We start from the raw sequence: 16214 nt of genomic DNA, 5'->3' as shown, positions 1-16214 counted from the left end.
TGCCAAATGTGACTAGATTCACAGGGTGGCACTGGAATGTTGGTGTTGGAGTCTTCCAAGTTTATCCAGGGCTTTGTTTCTGAATCTTTAAAGGATACATGCTGGGACAGCCCAAGGCAAGGGGTTTGTGCATGTGGCATCTTGCACCTGTGGGTCACTCTCTGAGGGGGCAGGGGACAGTAGAAGAAACAAGGCTGGCACCTTTGTGTTCATTGCAACATTATTCACAATAGCCAAGATATCGAAACAACCCGTGTCCATTGATGGGTGAATGAATAACAAAAATGTGGTATAGGTATAAACAGAATATTATTCAGCCATAAAAAAGAGTGAAATCTTTCCATTCACAACAATATAGATGGGCCTTGAAGGCATTATGCTAAGTGAAGTGAGAGAAAAAGACAAATGCCATATGATTTCACTTATATGTGGAATCTAAAAACAAAAACAAAACTCAGTTCATAGATACAGAGAACAAATTGATGGTTGTCAGAGGCAGGAGGTGAAGGGGGTCAAAAGGTGCAAACTTCCAATTATAAAATATATAAGTCATGGGGATGTCATGTACAGCATGGTGACTATAGTTAATAATACTGTATTGTGTATTTGAAAGTTGCTAAGAAAGTAAATTTTTTAAATTCTCATGGCAAAAAAAGTAAGTATATATAGTGATGGATTTTAACTACACTCCTTGTGATAATTTTGCAATATATACAAATATCAAATCATTATATTGTACACCTGAAACTAATATAATGTTACATGTCAATAATATCTCAATTTTAAAAAGAAAAGAAAAGAAAAACTAGGATCTATATTTTAAAAAAAGACTGACACAGGAGGATGCCTACCAGGAGAATCATGATGATGTCGATGCCGGTGATTCATATTATCTAACACTTAGCAAAGACATTCTGTGTGCCACACATGAAATGACTCTTCATCTGCACAATACTGTAAATCAGGTCACTATGCTATTTTAATGGTTTTCTTTTGCTGTGTAACAAATTTAACGACTTAAAACCACACATTCGTTTATTATCTCACAATTTCTGTGGGCCAGGAGTCTGCACATCATTTAGCTAGGTCTTGAGGGCTCTCAAGACTGCAATCAAGGTGTCTGCTGGCCACATTCTCATGTGGAGGCTCGACTGGAGAAGAATATGCTTCCACGCTCATTCATGTTATTGGCAAAGTTAATTTCCTTGTGGTTGTAAGACTTGTGACACCAGTTTTATACTGGCTGTTGGCTGGAGGCCACCCTCAGATCCTAGGAACAGCCACAGTTCCCTTCATGTGGCCCCTTTCATAGGCAGTTCACAATAGGATTGTCTGCTTTTCAACACCACCAGTAAAATCTCTCTCCAACCTGCTAACAGGAACTCTTATATAGTATTCCATAATCATGGGAGTGACATTCCATCATCTTCTTCATGTTCTATGAGTTAGAAACAAGTCACAGGGACGCCTGGGTGGCTCAGTTGGTGAAGCATCTGCCTTCAGCTCAGGTCATGATCCCAGGGTCCTGGGATCAAGTCCCACATCGGGCTCCCTGCTCAGCGGGAAGTCTTCTTCTCCTTCCACCTGCAGCTCCCCCTGCTTGTGCTTGCTTGCTCTCTCTCTCTCTCTCTCTCTCTCTGACAAATAAATAAATAAAATCTTTAAAAAATAGAGAAAAAGAAGTCACATACCCTGCCATACTCAGGGAGAGGGGATTATACAAAGTGGTGGACACCAGGAAGTGGGAATTATTGAGGTGGGGGTCATCCTAAAGTGCATCCACCAACAGCTATTTTCCCCAACATGACAGGACAGAAAGGAAGATCAGTGATGTTCCTTTAACTCCCTGAAGCCCAGGTGTCACATCTGTGAAATACACGGTCGTCCTGAGCAGTCCACCATGTGAGGTTCATGAAATGACCCCATACATCATGGAACTCATTCCCTGAGGCTTGAAAATGCATATTTATAATAATAAAAATACTAATAAAGCTACTTACCTGTATTGAGCTTATACCATTTACCAGGCTTAGTGCTTAATGCTTTTCCAGTCTTATCCAATTTAATCTCAGAATGACCCTGCAGTAGAAGTTCTGTCATTATCTTTTTCTAAAACTGAGGAAACTGAGGCTTAGGGAAGTTTAATGAGTTGTCTCAAACTGCCTGGTGAACAACCAGCCAATTGACAAATTTCTAACTTTGAAGTCTTGTTGTGAACCATTCCAGAGGAATACCCTTAACCATGGGAGCTTTGCATTCTCCTTCCCCTATGGGTTACTGTTCAGCATTCTGTATTTCTCAGAGCAGCCCTGGAGGGACTGTGCTCAGAAACCTCACAAGGTGGGGTATCTGACTCTTGGTTTCAGCTCAGGTCATGGTCACACGATCTTGAGATCAAGCCCCGCATCCAGCTGTGCACTCAGCATGGAGTCTCCTTCAGATTCTCTCTCCCTCCCACTCACCCTCTCTTTCTCTTTTCCTCTCTCTCTCTCTCTCTCAAATAAATAAAATCTTTTAAAAAAGCAAAGAAACCTCAGCTCCTTGTTTCTCCTTAATGCTGGAATGCCAAATGTACCTGTAGGTCCATCAACCAGAGCACAGTGAAACAAAGCAACTTGCTGTGTGACCTTTGAGAGTTCACTGTCCTCTCTGATTCATTTTTGAAAGCTGTCAATGAAAGCTTCCCTAATGTCTAACATCTTTGGTGTGGTAGATTGGGTTCCCTAAGGAAAAAACTCTGAGATCTGTTAGCCTGCCATCATCAGACAGATGAGTGAAACCATCCTGAATCATCCAGTCCAGCCAAGCCATTGGTTAGACACAGAAGGCTGGATTTAATTTAGTGCTGGCCTGGCTTATGGAATGGTGAGAAATAACAGCTGTTTGTTGTTTTAAGCCACTAAGTATTGGAGTGTTTGTTAACAGCAACAAATAGAGATAAGGGTTTAGTTTATTTACATGGGGGAGTTTTATCAGGGGTAACTTGGGATCAGCATCCGTAAGGGAGGGAAGTGGGTCTGAGCAGAGGGGAAAATCACACTGCAGTGCATCTGCAACCAAAACCTTCCCTGATCCCACAGGGAGCACTCTAACTGTGGTGGTTCTTCAGAGTTGTCCCACGTTCCACTGGCTTACTAGGGCTGCTGTACTGAAGGACCACGGGGGCCTTAAACAACAGAAATGTATTCTCCCACAGTTCTGGGGCTGGAAGTCCAAGATCAAGGTGTCAGCAGGGTTGGTTCCTTCTGAGGTTGTGAGGGAGAATCTGTCCCTTGCTTCTCTTCAAGGTCCTGGTGGTTCCCTGGAAATCTCTGGCTCCTTGTCCACACCTTGGCTTGCAGGTGTGTTGTCCCAGTTTCTGCCTTTGTCTTCACATGGCATTCTCTCTGTGTGCCTGTGTCCAACTTTCCCCTTTTATAAGGACACCAGTCATATCAGATCAGGGGCCATCCTACTCCAGCATGACTTCACCCTAACTAATTCCATCTACAGTGACCTTATTTCCAAGGAAAGTCACATTCTGAGATACTGGAGGTTAGGATTTGAACATATCTTTTTTTAGAGGGTTTGGGGGAGACACAATCAAACCCTTAACAGGCACAGGGGCCAGAGCTTCGTATGCCACATAAACCAGTCATCAGATGTGGCTGCCCTAAGGAAGGGAGCATAACTGTGGGCAAAGCAGCTCCCTTAAACCTAGGAGAGTGCTGGCAGAGGGACTCCGTTGTGAGCCCCCAGCAGACAACAGCCCCTGACAGCTGGAAGAGTGAGCATCTGGGTTCTGAAGAGGTGTTCTGGATGGTGCCCTACAGTGTCAACTACAGTGAATCCACCACAGCAACCACAGCGGTGTACTTGCCACAGCACCCACTACACCTACCACAGTGATAGATCTACCCACTAGATCTACTACAGCATCTACTGCAGTGGCAACCTGTGGTTCTGATTACAACAAGGGCTTCTAGAGGCGCTTGAGGTGTAAGACTCTGGGTGAGTCACGTTGAGGGCACAATCTCAGGCAGCACAGTCAGCCTTATGGGGTTGAAACCATGCCCCAAGAGATGGGTCAGCAGCATCCAAGAAGGTTAGAGACCAAGAGCTGGAAAACGTGAACCTCATCACACATAGTCTAGACCACCTGCTAACCATGTCAGCCCTTTTAAGAGTATCACATCCCTCTTCTGTGGAGTACTTTGGAGATACCAAAGCTTTCATGTGCTTCCTCTCACTTGTGCACTGTGCTGGTGACAACTGTCTCATCTGTGGTCATGCAGAGTCAGGGCCAGAGCTTGTACTTGTGGCTCCTAACCCTGAGCACTTCAACCACCCACATCCCCACTCCAACCCAGAGCCCAGCCAGAGCTCCTCCTCTGGTTGCAAGACTGTGGCCTATAAAGCGAGCCAAAGACCATGCTTCCTCAGCCTTGCCAGGTTCTCACCAAAGGCCAGGAGTCTTGGATGGATGGACAGATGGGTGAACAGATAGACAGATAGGTGGCTGAATGGATGAACAGGTGGGTGGATAAACGGATGGATAGGCAGATGGGTATACAAACACATGGATGGCTGAATGGATGGATGGATGGAAAGAGGGAAGGAAGGAAGAAGGAGGGAAGGGAGGGAGGAAAGAAGGGATGGGAGGAAGGAAAGGAGGGAGGGAGGAAGGAAGGAGAGGCAGAAGGATGGCTTGACAGATGGATGGTTGGGCAAACATGGGCAGACCGATGCACAGACAAATGGACAGATGAATGGGTGAATGGATGGGTAAATGGGTGGATGAATGGACAGATGGATAGATGGATGGATAGATGGAGTGAGACTGTGACCAGAAGACCCACCCAGCCAACACACAGAACGGTGAGAAATAAATGCTTGCTGTTTTAAGCCACAAAGTCTTGAGGATGTTTGTTACACAGCAACAACTAACATATGAAGTCATGTGACTCATTCAAAGTCACACAGGGAGCTGAAGGCAGGAAGTCTATCTCCTTACCCACTACATTCTGTGTATAGCTCATGCAAGGCTGTTCAAAATCCTCTTCCAATCTGTAGTCCCCCACTGACCACCCACCTTGGGGTCAGGTCCATGCTGCCAGGATAACATTAAAAGTATTCAATATGTAAGTCTTCAGCATGGTGGAATGGAGTAAGATCCTGGAGATCCCCCTCGTATTCCTGGAGTGAACCTCTCAGTGCTTGCATCATGGGAGCGTCTGGGGGTCTTTGGGGTAGCAGTTACTTACCAACTGGTATGGAAATAGTTCAATATTTAAACCACCAGTTCAACTGTACAGGTATGTACCAGCAGATCATCAGCCCTGATTATAACAATATTTAACCTCCTGCTTCGTTTTTCTGAAGAACCCATAGGTTTGTTCCTTCTTAAAACAGATCCCCACAACTTCCAGATTTCCCTTAACACAGCCCACCCCATAGCCACAATCCCACACAGGTCACAGGTCCTTGCTCGAACACCACACAAAAACAAGACTATTCTCAGATAATTTATTCAGAATTTTCATATAAACAGGTAATTATCCCATATTTTACATGCAGAGCAATTTCAATATTCCAAAAAAAAAAAAAAAAGGCATATTCTGTACATGGCGCTACTTGGCTCTTGTAGGAAAACATTGAAAAAATAATTGAGCTTTTGGTGGGTTTTGTGTTTCTGAGTTGTTTTCTACATAAGCCGAGGCCCATTTGATCCTGTGCCTGCTGAAAACAGACGGGAAGTTTCTGCTGCTGACAGGCAGGGCTGAGACCGCCCCCAGGCACACAAAGTAGAAAGACTAAACAAGTCATTCCTGAATGTGTGCATAGACACACACTCATCTTGGAAGTTGTTCCTTCCTTCCCAAGGGGACCAAGAGCCTCAGATTCGTGATCTGGTTTTTAACAAGGACTTTTAGGGCCCATATCCAAATAAGAATTTGGCTGGAGGTTGGTTCTGGCCCTGACTGGTATAGGTGACCATGAGCTCAAAAAGTCAATGTTTCCCTCTGCTTCTGGGGGACCCCCCAAGGAAACATTCACCTTCAGTTGTAGCCCCTGAAAGTCTATCACATTCTTTCAAACACACGAACAAATCAGCATTTGTTCTTTCCATCGAAATCAATATTCTAAAGAACATTCTGGAAGGCTTTCTGAAGGGACACCATTCTATGTGCACCATTTATATACAATCAGCATTTCCCTGTTCCCTATCCCCAACAAAACCGTAATTTCTGAAGAGCCTGAGGTGTCAAGGACTCGCCAAGTGGTATCCAAAAGACATTTAACACCAAACTTCCACTCACCATGAAGTAGAAAAATGATTGTCCCTGGGACTACAATACACCCATCACCTACCCAGATGACTAGCATGGGCCATGCTCTGATGGCAATGCTGCCCACTGCCCAGTTTTGACAGCTACAAATGAACACCTCCCAACCCAACAAGCACATTTTATGGCAGATTGTCTGCTCTGGTGGGATTTTGGAAGATTTGTTCATCAATTGGCAGCAGTCTCCAACGGTCACAGGATTGTATGTGCAGACCCTTGCATCAATTCCCACACTTTCTCCGTTGTGCTCAACATCTCTCCAAGAGAACCAGCAACATCTCTCCCTACTAGCTTGAAATAACAGGAAAGCACCAAGGATAGCTCCCAGAATACAGACATTTCCAGAAGTGTGTTTGACATCACTGGTCCTGGGAGAAAGTAATGTGCTTGCTATTCTCCTCCCGGAAGAAGAAACTACTATGTGGATTAGGCCACATTAATGAAAAGGGTTTTAATAATAATGAGACATCTTTAAAAGCAAACAACAAAAAGTGTCAACCTAAGCTGGCTTTGTTGCTTTTTTTATAGCCCATCACTACAAGCCCCCCAGTATAGCTCATCACTATAAACCCCCTCCCGAGGGCAACCATGACTTTCTAGGACCAAAGTTGTTAAGAGTCAACTTTATGTGATGAAAAAGGCTTGTGACCCAATGGCTGCTTGCTCTTCTTACCACAGTAGCAGAGACAACTGAAGTTAATAGGTGAAATCCCATTTGTGCAGGTGGGCCCAGCACTCCACTGTACCTCTTCAGGGTAAGCGCAGAAGGGTGAGCCCACAGGGGCAGTGTCTAAACGTATAAGGGCAGTGAGGTTTGGCGAGTAGGACAACAGCCCTGCTGGCCCTTCCCAGACTTACAAATGGGTTCTCAAAGCCCCATAAGTTCAAACAGTATCGGTCTGAGGTCAACCAAACACAGGGGTCCAAGGTTTTGTTGCTAAAAAATACACTCAGCATGCTGGTGCGTTTTGGATTGGAATTTTTCAACATTCCCCCTTTCCACTTAAGAGAATAGAAATGCTACATCGGGTGTTTGCATGTGAGGTGCCCACAAGTGCAATTTGTTTCACTCCCCAAAAGCATCCGGGCTTAAAAGGAGTAGGAACAGGCCATGGAGAGCCAAGGCACCTCGATGCTCACTTCAGGGGGATGCAGTGGGACAGTGGGGATGCTGGCTCTGCACTAAAGCCGCTCTTTGCCCCAGCAGGAGATGGAGTAGCCTCTCCCCACCAAAGGAAGGTAGCTCAGGCCTGGGCACTCCACACATCAGATACATCACGATGGCCTGAAATTTAGTTCATGTCTGGGAGCATGGTGACAATGGATGGAGGATCAAAACAAAGTGGAGGGGGATTAAATTCAGAGAAGATTATCAGCCAGAAAAAGGATCTATGCTCACACGAAAGCCACACTTTATCCCAACTCCCTCCCTCAAAATTCTTACTGGTCCCTGGCATTTGGAATCAGCTGATACAGATTTTCCCTGATTCAGATTGGATCCAGGCAGAATTCTGAAGTCTCAAAGATGTCCATTATTGAACCACATCCTAATGATACACTGAGGTAGACTGTGCTGGAAAAAAAAAATCATTACCCCACATTCACCTGTTTATTTTTCTTTGATAAAAATTTACATGCACTCCATTTTTTACGAAAGTGATTTTTACAGTGATTTTTATATATTAAAATAAATAATTTTCCCCTAATATAAGAAAACCTTTCTGAATTAGAAAAATGTGAAAATTGTTGCTAGTGTCGTATATGGCCACTACAAATTTACTATGAAAAGAACAAAAAACCTAGATCTATGTGTTCTTAATTTACGTACAGACCCTCTTATATGTACAAAATAAATTTGGCGAAAATAATTTCTGTACGCTTGTTCCTTGTACCCAATCATTGAGGCTCCCCAGAAATATTTCACGTGCTGTAATTTCTCAAATCATATAAATAAGATAGTAATAGGCAATTGGGATTTGTGTCTACCTGTGTTCTTAACCAAGAATTGAGAAGGTTCAGAGGTCACCATTGTCTCTATCCTGTTCTTAAGCCCACAACTTTTAAGAGGAGAAGGAAGCAATCAAAAACTCATGAGAAAATGCTCTCAGGGATAACCCGTGGGTGATGATTTTGATGAACCGAAGTAATGAGTTCACCATGTTCTTTATTTGAGCAGCTGTGATTCTTTCCCCAAAGGGAAGAAACTGGATTCACGCCCATTCAGAAGTTCTTGGTGGCGTGAAGGTCCTTAGCGGTTTCTCCTCCAGACTCTACTTTCTTGGGGACTGCAACATCATAAGCACCTGAGAGTTCTGCTCAGGCCCCACACCTGGCCCAGCTGAGGTCACTGGGCACAGAGCAGCTTCTGGGAGGTCAACTCTGAGGACAGCTGGATGCCCTGAGGGTGGAAGGGACCGACAGGTGCATCTCGCTTCATATTGCTTAGTGTTCTCAAAGTCCATCTGGGCTGTCGCCCTTTGGGGTCTGATTTTGTTGTGGTATGTGCACACCCAGTTGAGGAAGCGTGCGAGGTACACACAAGGAACCAACAGATCCAAGAGCCACAAGTGTGTCTGAAGGTGGGACTCAGCTCCAGGTGGCTATCAGCTTCCCCAAGCAGAAACCAAACCATCCACCAAACCCAATCGCCCACACCCTCAGCGTGGCCTCATCACGTCCAAAAGGGTCAGCAGCTAATGTGGCTTTATTCCCAGAAAAGTGGATGCCTTTAAGACCAAACAAATCAGCAACTGGTGCCTCGCTCCCCCTCTGCACACAGGCAGACCAACCCACAAGCCCTCCCCCAACCCCGGGAAACAGTTAATAACTTATGAGGCTGACGTTGGAGAGTTTTAAAAAATTAAATATGTTACAAATATATTCTCAAAACTCTTAATCATCTCAGTTCTTTTTTTTTTTTTTCTTTTTGTCTTTTTTTTGTCCTAGCTTTGTTTGGTCTTGAAAAGATCCACTATCACTCCAAACTACTCCCTTGGCTCCTGGGAAACATTTTTCACCAAAGTTAAGGGAGAAAAGACTCCTGAGACTAGGCTTGGGGCAGAACAATCTGTGGAGGGCACAGTCTCCCAGTAAATAAGAAGGAAGGAGATGGGAGGATCAGGAGCTCAAGAAGAGCAGAACCTTCATGAGCCGACCCTCAAAGCGTCAACTCAGCATGAACGCTCTGCACACACACACACACTGACCAGCCCTGTCTAGCCTGGACATATAGACACACGCACACACGCAGAGACTCGTGAGCCACACACTGGGACTGCAGATCCTTATCAAAAGTATAAAAGCAGCAGCTATTGGTCAATTTGAGGAACTGATTTTGTGAAGAAAAAAAAAAATCCTTCAGCCTGGATGAGAAAAAAAACCTTCCTGAAGCCCACTCCGGAAAGCCTGAAATTCTACTGGAACAGGGTTGGGTTTTTGTTTTGTTTTGTTTTTCTTTCTTTCAAATTTTTGTTCCACAAACAAGTTTTATGCTTTATACTGTAGCTCAGACACCAGGAAGAAAAAAAAAAGAAGAAGATTTGTAAAAACAGGTGCTTGCTCTCAATCTACTAGAAAAAAAATAGTAACATCCTGGCTTAAAACCGCAGTTGCCTACAAGGACAGCAGCTGAGGAAACCCCTTCTCCTCTAGGGTCACAGTTCAATTCTCTGACGGCTCGTCAAATTGGCAGTCAGACACGTGTGTTTTTAAGTCATAGATGAACATCAATGGATAGTAATGATCTCTGAGCTCCGTCTGACACTGTGGCAGATTCATAGGAGAATCCTGAGTTTTCTGGAGGCCTTCAAACCAGAGGAAAGTGAAGATGGGAACCCCTCCCCAAAACAGGCGCTGTTAGGAAGGATTCGACCTCGGCAGAGTCAGGATCCGTCCGTTTTTCTTGCCCCCGTTCATGTGGGTGTAGGGGATATGCTCCTCATAGTTCCGCTTTAGGCCCAGTGAGGACCCTCCATCCCGGCCCCCGGCCTCCTCCCTCTGAGAGTGTGAGGCCCGATCCAGGGGGACACTCTCCATGTCCTCGAACTCCATCTCCAGCTCCTCACTCTCAGGCGCCTTGTTCTCCTCGCTGTGGAAGAAGGAAACTTCTGGAAAGCTGGGGTGCAGGTCGTCCTTGAGCAGGTCGACGATCTCCAGGAAGGTGGGCCGCATCTTGGGATTGAACTGCCAGCACATTCGCATCAGGTCGGTGCTGCAGGACAGAGGGACATGTCAGGAATGTGTCCGGGGGCATCCGGCCGAGCAGTCCCCACCCAGCCCCCTCCAAGTGCCAACGTCAGACAGCAGCCACCAGCACAGGCAATGGTCAAGACAGAAATGGGATTTCTACCGGTGCTTAAAAAAAAAAGAAATGGTTTTGGAAAGAGAGCCAAAGGGCCTGCCTCATTCCCAGGCCAGATCAAGAAGGGCCCCTCTTGATGCACCTACGTGTTGGACAAGGTTGATCATTTTATACATTCCTGATTTCTTTTCCTCCCATTTGGTGCATTTCATAAAGTTTAATTCCCACTGGGGCTGCTTGAAAGGCTTCCCTGTGCCCAGAAGCAATCTTTCTAGGGTCAAAGATCCTTCAGGGTTGAGATGCTTGAGGCCTGATGGGGCAGCTGAGTGGACTGAACCTAGAGGGCCAGCTCTGAGCAGCCATCCTGCGGGCCTAGCGCTCACGCTCTCCAAGGTGGTAGCAGGGGGTTACAACCCGACTCAGCCAAGAACACACAGTACAGGTGCTGAGGGCTTGGGGTTTCTCTTTTACCTCTTCCTCTCCCCGCTGTAACTACCAAATCTGGCCCCCTGAAGTGTCTCGACACGTCTTCACTTATGCACTGTTCATGGCTGCCTTCAGTCTACACAACAAAGTTGGGCAGCCGCAACAGAGAGCCACAGGGCCCACAAAGCTCAGAATATTTACAATATGGCCCTTTATAGAAAGTGTGTGGCCCTCTGCCCTAGGGCCTACCGATTTCCCTGGTCCTGGAACGGTACAGCAAGCCGCCAATGGCCAGGAAAGGACTCTCGTGAAGCACCATTCGGAAATACTTTGCTCACAGTTTCTAAGTAACTCTGCTTCATACTCTTTTTCATATGAGGTCCCTTCCAATTGGGTTTTCTAAATGAATAGTCTTTTTTTTTTTTTTTTTTTTTTTTTTTTAGATTTTATTTATTTATTTGAGAGAGAGAGAATGAGAGAGAGAGCATGAGAGGGGGGAGGGTCAGAGGGAGAAGCAGACTCCCCGCCGAGCAGGGAGCCCGATGCGGGACTCGATCCAGGGACTCCAGGATCATGACCTGAGCCGAAGGCAGTCGCTCAACCAACTGAGCCACCCAGGCGCCCTCTGAATGAATAGTCTTATTCTTTGGGGGATGAAGCCTCGAATTGGCCTTTCCCCCTGGATTTTTCAGGAGGGCAAACTTTTTTCTTAAGAAACACTGATAAAGGACTTTATATGTAAACAAGCTCATGGCAGAAAGGAAACACCCCAGAACATAGAAAAAATGAAGTCTGCATACAACCCTCCTTCAGATCTAACCTCTTATCTTTCCTATCTAAAGATATTTGGTAATGTAATATATAGACACTTTTTATATTTAATATTTTAACATAGGTTTATCCACCAAGTTATAAAATATTTTATAAGCATCATTTAAAATTTCAATTGCTATGCCATTTTATTTTTTATTTTTTAATAGTTTTTTTAAAGATTTTATTTATTAATTTGAGAGAGAGAGCACGAGCAAACAAGAGAGAGAGCATGAGCTGGGGGAGGGGTATAGGGGGAGAAAGAAGCAGGTTCCGCGCTGAGCAGGGAGCCCAAGGGCGGCGCTCGATCCCAGGACCCCAGGATCACGACCTGAGTCGAAGGCAGACGCTTAACCGACTGAGCCACCCAGGCGCCCCTTATTTTTCCTATGACCAAAATTTACAACAAAAATTGGGGGAGCGGGAGATAGGTAACACATATCCCTGATCAAAACATTATTTTAATGTTTCTGCTTATGATTTCTTTTTTTCCCAACTCTGTTGAGATATAATGGACACGTCAGATTATATTCATTCCCTGACAAAATGTTAAGTATATAAAGAACCAACAGTTAAACATAAATATCCCACCCCAGCTACCCAGTTTCCTTCTCCCGTGGTAAGCATTGCTGTAGGGTTTTTCTACAACTTTCCACAGACATGATATGCAAGAAAGCATATGTGTAAAGACATGGCATGCAAACACAAGCATGTATGTAGAGATGATGCGCCAAAAAAGCATCCACACGAAGACACAACATGCAAACACAAGCACACACATGTAGACATACGACATGCAAACCAAAGGGCAGTGCCTTTTTGATGGAGAGCCCACACACCACCTGGTCTTTCTACACTTACACTCTCTCTGGACAATTGTCGGGTTGATCCAGATACCCTCCATCCATGACAAACTTCAACACCTGTTCATTGGACAGGCCTTGGTAAGGCTGTTCTGCCAGGCTGGTGATTTCCCAAAGGACCACGCCGAAGGACCTGCCAACGACAGTTGAAAGTAGTAACAAAGGAGCCATAAAAACACACACACGCACACACACATGCACTCCTCCTTGGTTTACTAGAACGTGGCTGGCCAGTTCATTAAACAATTCATGCTGCATTCAGAAATGCCTAGATGGGTCTCAATCGGAACGTGAGTAGCCGTGCAAGGGTCCTCCCCTTCACTTTCTTGATCAAGGGGCTGTGAGGAAGGCAGGTTTTAACTGGCCCCCTCTTGCTGGTCACACTAAGGGAATGCCCCGGGATTCGAGCCCAGCACTCTGTCCGCCGATCCACGCACCACTCACCACATGTCAGAAGAAGTGGTAAAGACCCCGTCCTTCAGGGATTCCGGTGCCATCCACCGCACGGGGAGCAGACCCTTGCCTCCTTTCCGGTAGTAATCCGTTTCATAGATGTCTCTGGTCATCCCAAAGTCTGACAACAAAGGGTTCACATGGTCTTAACCTTCAGCCTACAGTCCAGCTGTCTCCATCTTGCCCCATCTTGCCTTGTAGAGCCCTCAGATGGGCTCAGCTGCCCCAGGTGTGTGCTCACCTTGGTGGTGGCCAAATCCCGTGAGGATGGATTCTGAGGGTACTCACGGGGATGTGGAGGGAAAGCATGGGCCACCATGTAAAGGGAAGGAAAAGGCAGCACCAAGTGGCAAAGAAGCGACGTTCCAGCCCACAACCTGGGAATCCCATTCTCAGCAACACTTCCTTCCCACCCATGACCTTGCAGGCATCCCAAACCAAAGAGTTGAGTCTCTGCAGCCAACCTACTCTTCTCCACTAGGTATGGCCCCACCGCTACCCAGCTGCCCAGCTCAAAACCCAGGGGCGGGTCCCCTTTTGACCACGCCCCTTTCCTCATACCCACATCTAAGACAGCGGCGAGTCCTGCCGGCTCTCCTTCCACATCCCGCTCTAACCCAACTCTTCCTCTCCGTCACTCCGGCCCCACCGCCATCTCTCACCTGCAGGACCTTCCCTCCATCCTGACTCTGACAGCCCACTGCCCAAGAGAAGCTACATAAATAGGATCACATTATATCTTGCTTCCCATGGCTAATGGAGGATAAGGTTGTTGGATTATAAATGGGATGACATCCCTTCTGGCTTCCCTTGCTGATAACGTCGTCTGGGATCATAAATAGAATCACGTTACTTCTAGCTTCGCGCTGGCTCCTTAGGATAACAGCTAGATGACTTATTGACTAATAAGATCCTTCCAGGTCTGGCTCCTGCTTCTCTCTCTAACCTCACATCTCATGCCACTCTGCTCCCCTCCCTGTTCCTTCTATTCACCCCACATCAGCCATGCTTCCAGCCTCAGGCCTTTGCATATGCTGGAACGCCCCCTGGGATGCTGTCATTCATTCAGGTCAACTCATCCTGCAAGTTTTGGCCAAAAGGCTGCCTCCCTGCAGAGAGAGGCCTCTCTCCTCTCCACCACGGAACTCTTTCCTTCTGGGCTCCTTTCCCAGCCTTCCTTCTCTTGTTCATACAAGCACTATTTTACTGTTCGCCTTTCAATAGCCCTGTCCAGTAGAACTTGCCGTGATCATGAACGCGGTCTACGCCACACTACCCAATATGGCAGCCCCCAGGCTCAAGGTGGCGACTGCTCACTTGCAATGTGGCCAGTGCAGCCAAGGGAATACATTTTTAATTCTAGTTAATTTAAGTTAACTTGAATGTAAATGGCCGCTACCGCAGCGGGTGATGCAGATGAAGACCGCATGCTGCATGAGGGCAGGAAAATCATGGTGACTTATCCATCATCAGTCACATCTATCAGCTCCTAGTGCAGCGGCTTCTGCCAACAGGGAACACCACTGTCATCCGGAGCAGGAAATGAGCAAGCTCACGAGCAAATGCAATTAAATTACAGTCTGAGGACTGGGCCCTCTTTGCACTATTGGCAAAGACTCAACTGCTCAGGACAGACAAGTCCTGCAATCAAACTGGGCCTGGGCCACACATTTCCAAGCAGAAGGCCAGACGCACCTCCAATTTTGACGGTGAAATCGTGGGCGACCATGCAGTTTCGGGCTGCGAGATCCCGGTGCACAAACTTCTTGGCATTCAGGTAGGCCATCCCGTCGGCAATCTCCGCCGCCATCTGAATCATCTCTTGCAGGGTAGGGGGAGGGCGGCCGGGGTTATTCTGAAGTCGAAACAGGGGGTGGCATTGAGGGACCCAGGTGCCCGCGGCTGGGAGCAGGCGCCCTGCCGGGTCCCCAGAGCCAGCTCACCTCAGCCTCCGGCCGCAGGGAGCGGAGGTAGCTCTTCAGGTCGCCGTGAGCCATCAGCTCCATCACCACCAGCGTTGGCTGGCCTTTGGACACCACCCCCAGGAGGCGGACCTGCGGAGCAAGCACGGCACGATCTTGGGTGAGGGTCGGTGGGAAGGCTTCCATCACCAAGGTCTCCCCGTCTGATGTCTGCGTCACACACAGCACCCTGTGTGGGGAGCCCTGGTCTGTCTAGCTCAAATGCCAGGGTCAGTGCCTTGTGGGGACCGGAGGGTCGGGGGAGGGAGGGAGAATTCAGGAGTCACAGTCTGGCGGGGTGGGGGAGCAGAGGGACGTGCCCCCACACAGCAACACTCCGAGGCAGACCCTTAGAGATCTCCTCGGGGGCCCTGAGCACATAAGGCACGTTCCCACTTCCAAGGCTTTGCACTTGCTGTTCCCTCTGCCAGGCCCTCTGTTCCCTGCCATGTCCACATGGCTCAGTCCCTCCGTCCTTACGACACCTTCCCCACTCCCAAATGCCCAGCCCCTGACTCTGCTCTCTTGTTCCATCCTGCCACAGCATCGGCTCTTAACGTCCTCCATGAGGAACTTATTGGGTTTAGGGTCTGTGTCCACGGCTGTCCTGGAAACTCCGTAAGAGGGCCGGAATCTGCTGCACCGAAGAGGCAAGACTGGGGCTCAGCACAGAGCAGATCCCCTCAGCCACGCGTGGCAGGGAAGAAAGGACACAAGGCTCAAGGAGAAGCTGTGGGGCCACGTGGGAGCAGCAGCATGGGAAGAGTCTGGGCTGACTCAGGAGGGGGGCAGGGATGGAGCGAACCATCCATTGCGTATTTCAGGGTTACAAAGGGGCCAGGAAGAGGGAAGAGACAAAAGATTCTGGAAGGCAAAGGAAGGAGTCCGGCTCCGTGCAAGCGGGGAGAGGACAGGATTCGAGAAGGGAGAAGGGACGGAGCCCCCCCGACACCTTTCGGGTGCTTAGCAGAGTGGGGGACAGGCCGGGGGTCCACACCTAGAGTCCTCCTGCTTCGTGCGGGAGGAGGAGGAAGGACGGAGGAGGGGGAACAAGGGAGCAGGCACGAAAGGACAC

At 47.4% G+C, this 16214-nt stretch overlaps 1 protein-coding gene across 4 annotated transcripts in view; it reads right to left on the bottom strand.

Moving 5' to 3' along the window:
- Window positions 1-8311: 8311 nt before the first annotated feature.
- INSR (insulin receptor) overlaps window positions 8312-16214 on the bottom strand; it is a 121901-nt gene continuing 113998 nt past the window's right edge. For all 4 annotated transcript variants that reach the window (XM_032394925.1, XM_032394926.1, XM_032394928.1 and 1 more), the window contains 5 exons: window positions 15122-15232; window positions 14874-15033; window positions 13170-13299; window positions 12724-12858; window positions 8312-10536 (listed from right to left, as the gene is read on the bottom strand). In XM_032394925.1, the coding sequence (XP_032250816.1) occupies window positions 10182-10536; window positions 12724-12858; window positions 13170-13299; window positions 14874-15033; window positions 15122-15232 (891 nt within the window). In that variant the 3' untranslated portion in view covers window positions 8312-10181. The remainder of the gene's footprint in view (window positions 10537-12723; window positions 12859-13169; window positions 13300-14873; window positions 15034-15121; window positions 15233-16214) is intronic.

The sequence above is a fragment of the Phoca vitulina genome, unplaced genomic scaffold (assembly GCF_004348235.1).
Source record: "Phoca vitulina isolate PV1807 unplaced genomic scaffold, GSC_HSeal_1.0 scaffold81, whole genome shotgun sequence".
NCBI lineage: Eukaryota > Metazoa > Chordata > Mammalia > Carnivora > Phocidae > Phoca > Phoca vitulina.
The sequence above is the reverse complement of the archived record's forward strand: the minus strand, read 5'-3'. Positions and strand labels throughout refer to the sequence as shown.